This window comes from Amborella trichopoda, chromosome 2 (genome assembly GCF_054954075.1).
Source record: "Amborella trichopoda isolate Santa Cruz 75 chromosome 2, AtrichopodaSantaCruz75HAP2 v2.0, whole genome shotgun sequence".
Classification (NCBI taxonomy): Eukaryota; Viridiplantae; Streptophyta; class Magnoliopsida; order Amborellales; family Amborellaceae; genus Amborella; species Amborella trichopoda.
In genome coordinates, this window is record NC_142337.1 from 15535046 (window position 1) to 15548190 (window position 13145).

The window sequence follows — 13145 nt, forward strand, 5'->3', positions numbered from 1 at the left end:
TCTTTAGATCACATATGGGTGAAACCCTTATCAATTTCTCAGACCCAGCCAGCATAGTTGATGCCTCTGCTAAATAAACTGCACAACTGGGGGGCATGCAGCAATTAAACCGAGAATAGAGTTCCGCCACCCTCATTGAAGGTGATTTTCTTGGGCAAACAAAACCACCCCTGGCTATGGAGGCTTGACAATATCTTCAAGCAATCCTTTCACCTCCGCCATCCTCTCTAGGTTTAGTAGCGACATACATGGCATGAAGCAAACACTACCATGGGCCACCTTGCTTGTGAAGGGGTCAAGCTCCCTCACTAGTAGTTACCTATTACCATGAATCACGAACTTCATACACAACTTTGAAACAAAATTTTGAAACTAATATTCCATACTTTGGCTCTTCATACCACAGGATCAATAGGACGATTTTACCAAATACAAAGAGTCATCTAGTAAGGAATTAAAACATCAATTTTTTTACACAACATCATCATCATCATCCAAGACTTATCCCAATCATTTGGGGTCGGGTAAGCATCATATACACAATATCATGGTATTTAAGATACTTCCTCCAAGCATTGAATTCAAAGGAATCCTTTGCAACCTAGTCCTAGGCCCATTAGAAGTAAGAATAAAAGATAGGAAATAAAAGGTCATAACATAAGCAGAAATAAACACTGTTTCAAAAGAAACATAGGCAGAAATAAAAATCATAAGCAATGTGATGTCAATAAAATATGAATGTTTTCAATTTTGGAAGCTAAAGAAAAGACATATTCCACATGCCAAACAGTTTACCACATAGAGAAAAATGGTAAGCTTGTATCAGTACAATGTTATTGACTAGTAATATACACGTGTGTTGCACGTGATATCTATTATATATTAAGCAAGATAAGGACCCCACTTATTTTTGCGTTGTATCCTACTCTCATTAAAAAACTCTTACATCTTTCCTCAATTATCTTTCTTATTTATATCATATACGGTTTACATCTTTACCGTTTCTATTACACATCTCCCTCTTTCCTGAAAATCACTCTCCCATTTATTTTCCTAAAATCTCTCATTTCTCCCTTATTTATATCATCTACCGTTTGTCTCTCCCTCTTTCATAAAATCTCTCTTCCATTTATTCCTATTTCTCTCACCCCCTCACAACAGTTTCTCTCTCTCATTTATATCATCTAGTTTCCTACCTCACTCCTTAAAATCTGTTTACCATCAATTTATCGTAACTCTCCCTGCGCATTGATTCTTTCTCTCTTATTTATATCAACGTTCCTCTTCCTCTCTCCTCTTTTCTAAATTCTACCTCCCTACGTACGGATTCTCTCTCTCATTTATAGCATCACTATCTCTCTCTTCCTCTTTCCTAAAATCTCTCTTCTATTTATCATAACTCTCTCCCTACCCATGACTCTCTTTCGTATTTATAGCATTATATCTATTATGGAAACTCTATTCTCTCTCTCCTCTGTCAACAAAGTCTCTTCTCTTCAAAACATTTCCATATTATCTCTCAATCACGAATTTTTATTTTCTCTCATCACATATAAAGTAGCAGCCATATTTCACTCAACGGTTTTTTATTAAATATACACACCTCTCTCTCCTCTCATTTATCCTCTCCACAAATAATTTATGGTTCATGATTTTTTTATGATAAGTGGTGTTCAATTTAGTATATATATTTAATTCTATATCTATGATTTCTATATTTCTATGTGGAATTGATTTTTATTTTCGTTTGGTTTTGTAGATCTTTAAGTGATCTATAGAAGCCCTAACATAATTTGTTGATTGAAGTTTTGTGATCAAGTTGTTCGAGATGATCTCAACGGATATACTGTGAAAACATAATATTTTTGGAATTGAGTTATTTTTGTTTTTTGTTGTAGATCTTTCAGTGATCTACACGGTTTTTGTTTTCTCTGTATTTCTATGCATTTCTTGATTGTGTTTGCCTCTATGAACTTCTTTAATGTTTTGCCTACATTTCGGTCATTTCCATCATGTTCTCCTAAGTTTCTATGTGGAATTAATTTTTTTAAGAATATTATGTGAAATTGAGTTATTTGTGTTTGTTTTTGTAGATCTTTGAGTAATCTCCAGAAGTTTTCATATGATTTATTGATTGAGGCTCTGTAGATCAAGTTGTTCGAGATGATTTGTGTAATTTTTGCACTATTATTGAATTTTTTAACTATTCCCAATCAGTTCTTTCGATGTGTCTCATTTTGTAGATAAATCTTTAGATTTATCACAAAAAGTATATCTAATTAATCAAGAAATACAGTTAATGTTTCATTAGATCTTTAGATTTATCTACAAAATGAAACACATCAAAAGAACTGATTGAGAATAGTTAAAAAATTCAGCAATATTGCAAAATTACACAAATCATCTCGAACAACTTGATCTACAAAGCCTCAATCAACAAATCATATTAGGACTTCTGGAGATCACTCAACGATCTACAAAAACAAACAAAAATAACTCAATTTTACATAATATTCTAAAAAAAAATTAATTCCACATAGAAACTTAGAAGGACAAGATGGAAAGGACCAAAATGTAGGCAAAAACAATGAAGAAATGCATAGAAATGAAGAGAAAACAGAAAGTTATTTACCTTGTAGATACTGAAAGATCTACAACAACAAATAAAAATAACTCATTTCCAAATAATATTAAACAAAAAAAAAACCTCAACTCCACAATGAAACTAAGGAGAACATGATGGAAAGGATCGAAAAGTAGGCAAAAGCAATGAAGAAATGCATAGAAATGCAGAGATGAAAGATTATTTCTCTTGAAAACCTAAAATTTTGTTTCCACAATATATCCGTTGAGAACATCTCGAACAACTTGATCACAAAACCTCAATCAACAAATTATGTTAGGGCTTCTATAGATCACTTAACAATCTACAAAAACAAACAAAAATAAAAATCAATTCCACATAGAAATATAGAAATGCAGAAATCATAGATACACAAATAAATATTTATACTAAATTGAACACCATTAATCATTAAAAAAATCATAAACCATAAATTTTTTGAGGATAGAATAAATGAGAGGAGAGAAAGAGACATGTATATTTAATAAAAAAACCGTTGAGTGCAATATGACTGCTGCTTTATATGTGATGAGAGAGAATAAAAATTTGTGATTGAGAGATAATGTAGAAACGTTTTGGAGAGAAGAGAGTTTGTCGAGAGAGGAGAGATAGAAAAGAGTTTCCATAATAGATATAATGCTATAAATACGAATGCTATAAATACGAAAGAGATAGAGAGAGTCCGTGGGCAAGAAAAGAGTTATGATAAATAGAAAAGAGATTTTAGGAAAGAGGAGGAGAGAGAGAGATACTATAAATGAATGAGAGAGAGAATCCATGGGTAGGGAGGTAGATTTCAGGAAAGAGGAGACATATGGAAGAACGTTGATGATATAAATAAGAGAGAATACATGGGAAGGGAAAGTTATGATAAATAGAAGGTACACAGATTTTAAGAAAGAGGAGAGAGATAGAAAACGTAGATGATATAAGAGAAACCGTTGTGAGGAAAAAGAAATATAAATAAATAGGAGAGAGATTTTATGAAAGATGGAGAGAAACGGTAGATGATATAAATAACGGAAAAATGAGAAATTTTAGAAAAATTAATGGGAGAGTGATTTTTAGAAAAGAGGGAGAGTAATAGAAAAGGTAAAGAGGGAAACCGTAGATCATATAAATAAGAGAGAGATAATCTAGTAAAAAAGTAATAGTTTTTAATGAGAGAATGACATGGCGCAAAAATAAGCAGGGTCCTCTCATTTAATATATAACTAGTAATCATTATAACATATTAAATATTAATCACTGAAACATATTTAATATTAATCACTGAAACATATTTATCATTAAAAAATATTTCAAATAAAATATGGTTTTAGATACTATTGAATTTATCCTCATAATTGAATAATTTTATTACATAATTATATTTTTTTAAAACCATGAAATAAATAAATAAGTCAAATATTATTTGCGATAAAATAAGATTATAGAGAGACTAAAAATTTTTAAAAGTAAAGGAATTTATCTCTAAAATTGACTATTGTATCAAATAATTATAATTTGATATATTATTTTTGAAAATATTTCATTAAGACATATCCATTTGGCACAAATTAAAACAAAAATGATTAAAAATAACTCTATTTGAATAAATAAAAGTGATAGAAAATTTAAGTTCTATAAATAAAAAAGAGAGAAAAATTAATATAGGGTCTTGGTCTTTCTAATGCGAATATCAAATATAATAGTTCTTTAAGACTTAAGGTCTTGCTACTACCTATACCCATTGTAATAGGCTATTAAGGCGTAATTCAAAAGCATTGGCCAACACCAAATCTAAAAAATAAAATTCTTTATTTCTTATACTTACGGTATTAATAATCTTTAACTAAATATGTTGCAAAATATAATTCTTATTAAATATTAAATAGAATAATTTGTTTGTTAATTATTCTATATATAGTATTATATTGCCTATTGAATAATTCTTGTTAAATATTATATTTCTTACTGATAAATTCTATATATGTTATCAAATATAATTCCTATTCAATAATATTAACTATGTCCTTAAGAAAAGGTCAATTTGAAAATTTAAAAAAATGAAAAAAATAAGAAAAAAATATTGTATTGCGGTGCCTGCAACTTTTTTTTTGCAATTTCGTTGTGGATGTCAGAAACTGTAAAAAAAATAGAAAATACAAAAAAAAAATGAAAAATAAAACTATTATATTATTTTTAAAATATATTTTTTTTACAAAAAAGAAGATATTTACCATTATGTAATATGTAATATGTAAATAGATTAAAAAAATAAGTTATATTACAATATTTACCCAAAAATCAGTTTTCACATTAGATCCATGAATCGTGTGGATGGAATCAGTATTTGAAAATAAAAATCCTAATCTCAAAGTCACACATGCAAATTTTATACGAAATAATGCAAATACTTTATATAAATATATATATATATATATATATATATATATATATATATATATATATATATATATATATATATATATATATATATATATATATATATATAATTACCAAAAATCATAGCTTATTCGAATAGTTTGAAAAATCCCTAATCAAGGCAAAATGTATACGAAGAAATTTGCAAAAGCACCTTTATTATCCGAATTAAAACAAATGTTATCCGAGTTAATGCAAATATTTAATATATAGTACTAACTCAAGAATATAAATTTTTTTAATAACCTAATAAGTAATATATAAATTTTTTTAATTACCTAATAAATAATAATATTATAATTTGCTTTATTTATTGGAATTCAATTTGATTATTTCCTAAAAAGAGGTGTCTTCACATCCAATGAAATAAGAACCAAAATGATATTTTGTATATGGAATTGATTTTTTGTGTGTTAGAATATTATGTGAAATTGAGTTGTTTTTGTAGATCTTTGAGATATATACAGAAGTCCTAGCACGATTTGTTGATTGAGGCTTTGTAGATCAAGTTGTTCGAGATGTTCTCAATGGATCTACTGAAAATTAATTTTTGGGTAATATTTGCGATATTGTTGATTTTTTTATCTATTCTCGGTCATTTCTTTCAATGTGTCTCATTTTGTAGATAAATCTCTTATCTCATGAAACCGTAACTTTATTTCTTGATTGTAGAGGAAATGGAAGGTTATTTACCTTGTAGATTGCTGAAAGATCTATAAAAACAAACAAAAATTCCACATAATAATAAAACACCTCAACTCCACTTTGAAAATAAGGAGAACATGATGGAAATGATCGAAAATGTAGGCAAAAGTCGAAAAGAGAACCAAAGGCATAAATAATGAAGAGAAATGCAGAGAAAACAAAATTGCTTACTTTGAAAACCCAAAATTTTGTTTTCACAGTAGATCCGTTGAGAACATCTCGAAAAAACTTGCTCTACATAGCCTCAATCAACAAATTATTTAGGGCTTCAATAGATCACTCAAAGATCTATAAAAATAACTCCATTTCACATAATATTCTAAACAAATAAAAATCAATTCCACATATAAACTAAAGAGACCATGATGGAAATGACTGAAATGTAGGCAAAAGCAATAAAAAAATGCATAAAAATGCAGAGAAAATAAACGGTTATTTACCTTGTAGATCACTGAAAGATCTACAAAAACCAACAGAAATAACTCAATTCCACATAATGTTAAAAAATAAATAAATAAATAAATAAAAGTAAACTTCACATAGAAACTAAGAAGAACAGGATGAAAATGAACGAAAATGTAGGCAGAAGTAATGAAAAAATATAGAGAAACGGAATATTACTTACCTTGAAAACCCAAAATTCTGCTTTCACAATAGATTCGTTGAGAACATCAAAACAACTTGATCTACAGAGCCTCAATCAACAAATCATTTTAGGACTTCTATAGATCACTCAAAGATCTACAAAAACAAACAAAATAACTCAAATTTCACATAATATTCTAAAAAAATAAAAATCAATTCCACATAAAAACTAATGAGAACATGATGGAAATAACCGAAATGTAGACAAAAGCAATGAAAAAAGGCAAAAGTTTATATAAAGATGCTACCTTATAATGTAAAACTACCGATGCCCCTCAAAAATCCATCGAAAAAAGTAGTTTTAATGTTGAAAAACCCTTTGATTGATCATCTCGACATCGAGATGTATGACTATGAAAAATAAAAAGATTTTAAGTCTCAAAAATAGTGCATTTTACAACATATTATCTACACCGTCCATTTTCAAGATTTTCATATGTTTATAGATCTACTTGATTTTAACCATTTTAAAATTTTATAATTAGATATAAAAATAGATTTTGAGATAATCCTAAAAACATTTTACATCAAAATTATATACCATGATAAAATTTGAAGGTGCACCTTACCTCTATACCTACGGATGCATCCATATGCAAACTGCCCCCATGAAAAAATGCATAGAATACATAGAAAACGAAAGGTTATTTACCTAGTAGAACACTGAAAGATCTAAAAAAACAAACAAAAAGAACTCAATTCCACATAATCTAAAAAAAAACACTCAACTCCACATAGAAACTAAATAGAACGTGATGGAAAAGACTGAAAATGAAAGAAAAAACAATGAAAAAATGCATAAAAAAAAAATGAGTACTTACCTTAAAAATGCCATTACAATGAATATCTAGAGTTATGGAGAAGAGAAGAGGAGGAGAATGTGTGTTTTGTGATAGAGGGGGTGGTGTGAGAAACAGGGGAGAGATTTAGTAGGAGAAAGAAAATAGGAAAAAAAATTTAAGAAAATTGATTTATTAGAAGAGAGAGAGGAAGGGAGAGAATGGGATGAGAGAGAAGCGAGATGGACATGAGATGGCATGCATGGCATGAGAGAGAGGTGGGGAGACAGAGAAAAGAGAGTTATTAATATGGTGTGACGCATGGCAAAAGAATAATATTGTTCTCGCTTAATATATAATATATAATTGAAAGTTACATTTGTTATACCATCTCAAACAACACTATTGGAAGACATAATTTGGCCTCTCAATATCTCTATAAACTTATGTCTCCTCCCTTTAATCGAACATCAGTTCAAATTTCAAATGGGACGTCTTTTCTTTTCTTTTTTTTGAGAGAAAACAAAATGGGACTTCTTGCAACCTCACCTACAATGATACACGGTGATGATATAATGTCATGGCATGCAGATGCCTCAATCAACACCATTGCCAACACTAGCTCTAAACTCTCTGTTTGCCTGGGTATCAGCCAATAAAATAAACCCAATTTGCAAGGAAAGGCCCTCCAAAGTCGAACATTGCAAAAGGCCCTCTCCTCTTTTCCAAAATAATTGTCTTGTAAAGATTTATTATGTGAGTTACTTAGGAGTGGTGAAGCATTCCTCAGAAATGATCCCCCACAACACTATCATCGTCAGATTCGCCTTCCATGTCACTACTCCCTGGGGGGTCAAGCTGAACACACTCAGCCACCAAACCCTGAGGACTGCATAAGGGCTCAGAGTCACTGCTTTTGCTAGTTGTAGAAGCAGACAGGTCTTCCTTCTTGACAACACTGAAGACAATTCCATTATGAATCCTTTCAGGTTGCAAAAGGTCCCCTTCTGAAACCATAATGCTTGATGTGGTAGATGAAGGAACTACCCTAATCCCCACTTCACATTCGAGGCTCTCTAAATTTCTATCTGAAGTGTGTTTACATTGGTTGCAATAGCCATCCTTAGTACATGACCCCAAGGGGTTTTCCATTGAAGCTTCAATCTCATTCGTATTGTTTACATGTTGCAGGACTTCATCCTTTGGCCATGCTTTGTTCACCTCTCCATCAATATCTAAACTTTGAACATAACTGACAAACTTATTTGCAGAGGCCGTTCTCATTAGAGGTCCACCTGACCTGGTCCAAGAGTTAAGGTCAGTGCTCTCAGTCTCACTATCACTACCATCATGGAGATTACGATTAGGCCTGAAGGGGCGGCCAATATGGCCTCCCATGTGTGACCCATGCTGAAATGTAGCATCGGTATGGGCATCATCATCAAGAGAGCCTGAAGAGTTTTCTCTGGCTATGCAATTCCATGATGGGATCCTTCGAGAAGCACTGAACCTCATCGAGCTTCCAACCCCTTGTGAGGCAGCAGCAGCCCTCTCAGCACTCTTCTTGAGCCTGCGCATGTGGTTTAGATATGTCACACACTCGTCGAGCACTAGCTCAATACCACAATTGGCTTTGATAGCAGAGAGCTTCTCCCAAGTGCACCTCCTCCCCTGGTTGGCGGCCTTTTGCAGCTCCAATTGAGATGGGTTCTGTATAATCTTCAAATACTGAAAAGAAGCAGGATGACAAAGTTGAATTAACACAAGGGAATTTTGTAGTTAGAAGATTGCTGATATAAACAATCAAAACACACATGGAAATAGAAAAACTGCAGAAGTATACAGCAAGCAGACTGGTGAACAAAACAACAGTGACTGATGAGAACAGTAAAATGGAGCAGAAATACAGCAAGGTCTACATGAACAAAAGAATGCACCACAAACAGAATGACATATTGTTTGATACCTGAGCAAGTGTGGCAGGCATGACAATGGTAACATCACCCTCCCAATCTTGAGCAAAGAGCTTGGCTAGCCCACCCAATCGAAAACCAAACTCCAAAATCTGATTGCACCTGTGCTTCACCTCCATTTCCGCCAGATGAGCAAGCTAGAAAGAGACCAAAATCGCCAGTCAGCAATACAGAACAAACAAGTCCCAATCCAACCACTGATCAGGTATCATGCTGTTTAAACAAAACCCATACATTCCTTTGAAGTGAAGTAGCAAAGGTCATGCACCCATAAAGGAGCAAAACCCAGCCAACAATGTACTAATAACAACACAAAGCGCAAGGGTTGAGTCAGTTTTTTAGGTCTCGGGGACAACCTTCACGGGTAAAAACCTTGAGTTCCCTCACACAAACCAGGTGTCCTACCATTGCACAAAGCCCAAATGACAAATTGAAAGATTGCCAGAGACCAACCAACCAGTAAGGAAACACAAATAAGGACCAAAATTCCACTAAAGACAAATCAGAGAGCAATACCATAAAAAAAAATTAAAACAGGGCCCAACTGCGAGCAAGTGAACAAAAAACAGAGACGAACCCACCAACGAATAAACAAATAAGGAGACAACCTGCCAATGAAGAAGAAAAATAAGGGATAAAACTTCCAGTAAAGTGTATAGAAACATAAACCAGAGACCAATAATTTAAAGAAAACCAAAACCAAGAGAACCCATTTACTAGAAAGTAAACAGAATCTAGAGAACCCATCCACTGTTGAACAAAACAAAACTAGAGACGACGCTAAAAACAAGTGAAGCAAACAAATAAGAAGGGTGATCAATCTACCTTTGCTGCAAAATCACCCCCATAAGCCCTTACAAGCTCCTTGAGCCTCAGTAGTGGAGCAATGTGGGGGTTTGCCTGGCTCACAATGAAGTGATTGACATTGAAGAGCTCCTTTAGCTGAACCATGGGCAAGTCACTCTCCAAGCTCCCATCCCTCCACCTACGTGAACCCGCCATGGACCCTGTTGAATCCTCTGGCCCTGCCTGAAATAATGTATGATATGGCACAAGCTCCCCACTCCTATCTTTTGCCATAAGCTCCTGGGCCTCAAACAAGCCCGGAAATGCACACGAAGCTGTAACCGCACTCCATATCACAACATGAGGAGACGTCAAATAATTGAGGCACCTAGGTGGCTCGTGCCTTCTCAGGGAGCAAACCGTGATTCCAAGCACCCGACCAGTCGCATCATAAGCCTCTTGAAAAGTAAGGTTTCCGGTAAGGTGGCGTAAAATCCTTTGCAATTGTCTAATCTCATGCACCGCCCCTTGGGTTGCTACCCTTCGAACCACAGCAAAGACACCACCAAGTTGCTCAAAGAATTGCAAAGAATGGAGGGAGTCCTCGAAGAAGGCTTGGAGTTCGGGCCACGAGCGAGTGGCCACGACTGCACACATGATGGAGCCAACGCTCGAGCCAGCAATGATGCGTGGGAGAAGTCGGTTCTCAACGAGGGTGCGAACTACACCAACATGGAAGGAGCCGAGGGAAGCACCGCCGCTGAGGAGGAGGGCGGTGCGACCGAATGCATGGCGCGTCTCATGCATGAAGGAGAGCTTCTCCTCAAGGAGGAGCTCATCAGAGTCGGAGTCACACACCATGCGGAGCTGGGTAGAGACCTCATCGATGTAGTCTTTGATAAGGCGGGGCACCTGAAGGAGGTTAGGAAATGGTGTTAGGCCACTATAATGGTCAATGGGCATTCCTGTTATACTACAACCATGATAATGGACCCATTATAACATTTTCTTAAAGTGAAAGCATACTATGATCTATGTGATCATGAAAACAATATGTATGAAAACAATATGTTCATAAGGGTCATTACGGTCCCATCAACATGTTAGATGGAAATGGAGGGCAAGTTTGTCGAGCCAGCCATGTCAATAATTCGAGTCTGTGTCCTGCTCTCCCACTAGTGCCGCTCAATCTATTGATGAGATGGCGATGACCACTGCGACGATTTGGGTACATTGTATACTTCCCCCTTTTCTACGACCACGGTAGAGATAAAACCATGTCATCCATTGTCACAGTCTAAGGAGTGTTCAGTTAGAGTGGACACTGCCATTATAACACCCAAGGCATAATACAGTTACAGCAGAGCCTTTCATAATTTATAATTATATACTTGGTAACCTCTGATAGTCTATAAACTAGCAGAAACAATCATCATTTCCATGTATACATTTTACAATCTCTGACTTCTAATAACATCTAGAACACCTTAAAAATAGAATATTTTGTGCAGGTAGATATTATTCAACAAAATCCTATATACAATGAACTTTTAAAAAAACAGAATCCCCTTCATACAAGAATTTGCCGTGTATTGAATATAGGATGCTTAAAAATCAAATCAGAGGAGAAACTAAAAGGCAAAAACATTTATGTATTTTCAGGTGAGTAAAAAGCTGAACCATGAAAAACAATGGAATTTTTTGTTCTGGTGAATTTTTGACACAATTCAACTGATATTAGATTTTAGGGAACAATAGTTGAACTATGAAAATCAATCACATCTATCTTTATTCGTTCTGGAGGATCTCTACCACAATTAAGATGCCTCTATAACGGCAGCATACTAGATGTGTTCGAACTGTAATATCTTACAGTCCATACTTTTCTATCACAATTCAGAAACAAACAATTAAATCAGCACAAAACAGGCAAACAAATAATTAGAGATGTTCTACTATAGGCAATAAAAGCTATTAGAAGAATGAATATGTTACCTGTAGCCTGCCCTTGTGCAATTGGGGGTTACACATGTTTCCGAGGTTCCTCACCAAGTCCGCCCTCATACAAAACATAATATCCCTCAGCGAGCCGTCCCTTCTCCTCTGCTTGAGCTCCCTCAGCTTATTCCTCACCAACTCCACGTCATACAAACACTCCTCACTCATCTTCGGCGTGTCCCTGTCCAACATCTTGGCTGCGTGTGACCACTCATCATACGTCAGGGCACTCCGCATCATATTCCTCCAAAATTTCCGTCTGTATGCTGCCTCAGCCCGGGACCTTACATCAGCATAGCGACGCAGAGCAAGGGCAAGAATAGTTATGATTGCGAGGATGCCCTGGGGGTTGCGGGGGTGGAGCCACGAGAGGGCACAGGCAATTGGGGAGTGGGTCAGGAAGGGGGTCCACGAGATGAGGAAATGATGAAGCCGGGAGCGGAGGTGAGAAATGGAAGAGCAGAGAAGGATGCGGAGGGCGAGAGTGCGGCCTAGGAGGGTCAAGGGCCCAATCGAGAATGAGTCCACCTTCGCCTCATTGCTGATGTCCATCTTAGAATGAGCCGAGAAAGAGAGAGAGAGAGAGCGGCAGGGCGGAGGGAGAAGGGACTTTGTATCGTGTTTTAGAGAGGGTACGTGAGGTGGGTCTGATCCCAGAACGTCAGGCTTGGTAGCTGAAATCCATCAGCAGGTCGAGAGAGAAAACCCTAGAGAGAAAGAAGGGCTTGGACTAGAGATAGAAAGCACTGGAAATGACTGTATTTTGGTTTTTGAAGGATGAAATACGCTGGGATTCTCTAAATTCCAGAACTCCCCTAAAAAGGCCTTTTTTTTTGCCTCTCCGAGGGATTTGGGTAATCTGGTTTTGATCCAAGAACCTCAACCCTCCAGTGACAGGCCAAGGGCGAGGAAAACCTATAGAGAAAGCCTGGAAATCCTACAGAGAGAAAACCTTTCTTTTACTGATTGGGATTTGGGTTAGCTGAATTATCAGCAACCTAGAGGTTCCAACAACATACGCCACTAGAAAAGGGCTTGGACCAAAACCCCTCTTTGTTTTGTCTTCATTATAAGAGAGAAAACACAGTCGTCAGAAGAGATTATGGGATTTGGAAGAAGACGCAGGGGAGTTCTTGCGATGAGAGAGAAAGGGAGCTGCAAGGTATTGGAGTGATGAAAAAGAAAGAGAAACATGGAAGGAGCGTGGAC

The 13145-nt window shown here is 35.3% G+C and overlaps 1 protein-coding gene across 2 annotated transcripts in view; it reads right to left on the reverse strand.

Annotated features, from left to right (window-relative positions):
* SDP1 (Patatin-like phospholipase family protein) overlaps nucleotides 1-12500 on the reverse strand; it is a 22910-nt gene extending 10410 nt beyond the window's left edge. Inside the window, exons 1-5 of one of the 2 annotated variants that reach the window (XR_002281797.2) lie at nucleotides 11934-12500; nucleotides 9978-10850; nucleotides 9146-9289; nucleotides 7729-8907; nucleotides 6381-6496 (exon numbers count right to left, since the gene is read on the reverse strand). Coding sequence is in view for 1 of the 2 variants with exons in the window: in XM_006849350.4 (XP_006849413.2) it covers nucleotides 7966-8907; nucleotides 9146-9289; nucleotides 9978-10850; nucleotides 11934-12488 (2514 nt within the window). In the remaining variant the exon portion in view is untranslated. Of the gene's footprint in view, nucleotides 1-6380; nucleotides 6497-7506; nucleotides 8908-9145; nucleotides 9290-9977; nucleotides 10851-11933 lie in introns of those variants that run through there. The other variant, XM_006849350.4, reaches the window with a different exon arrangement.
* Between the last annotated feature and the right edge of the window lie 645 nt (nucleotides 12501-13145).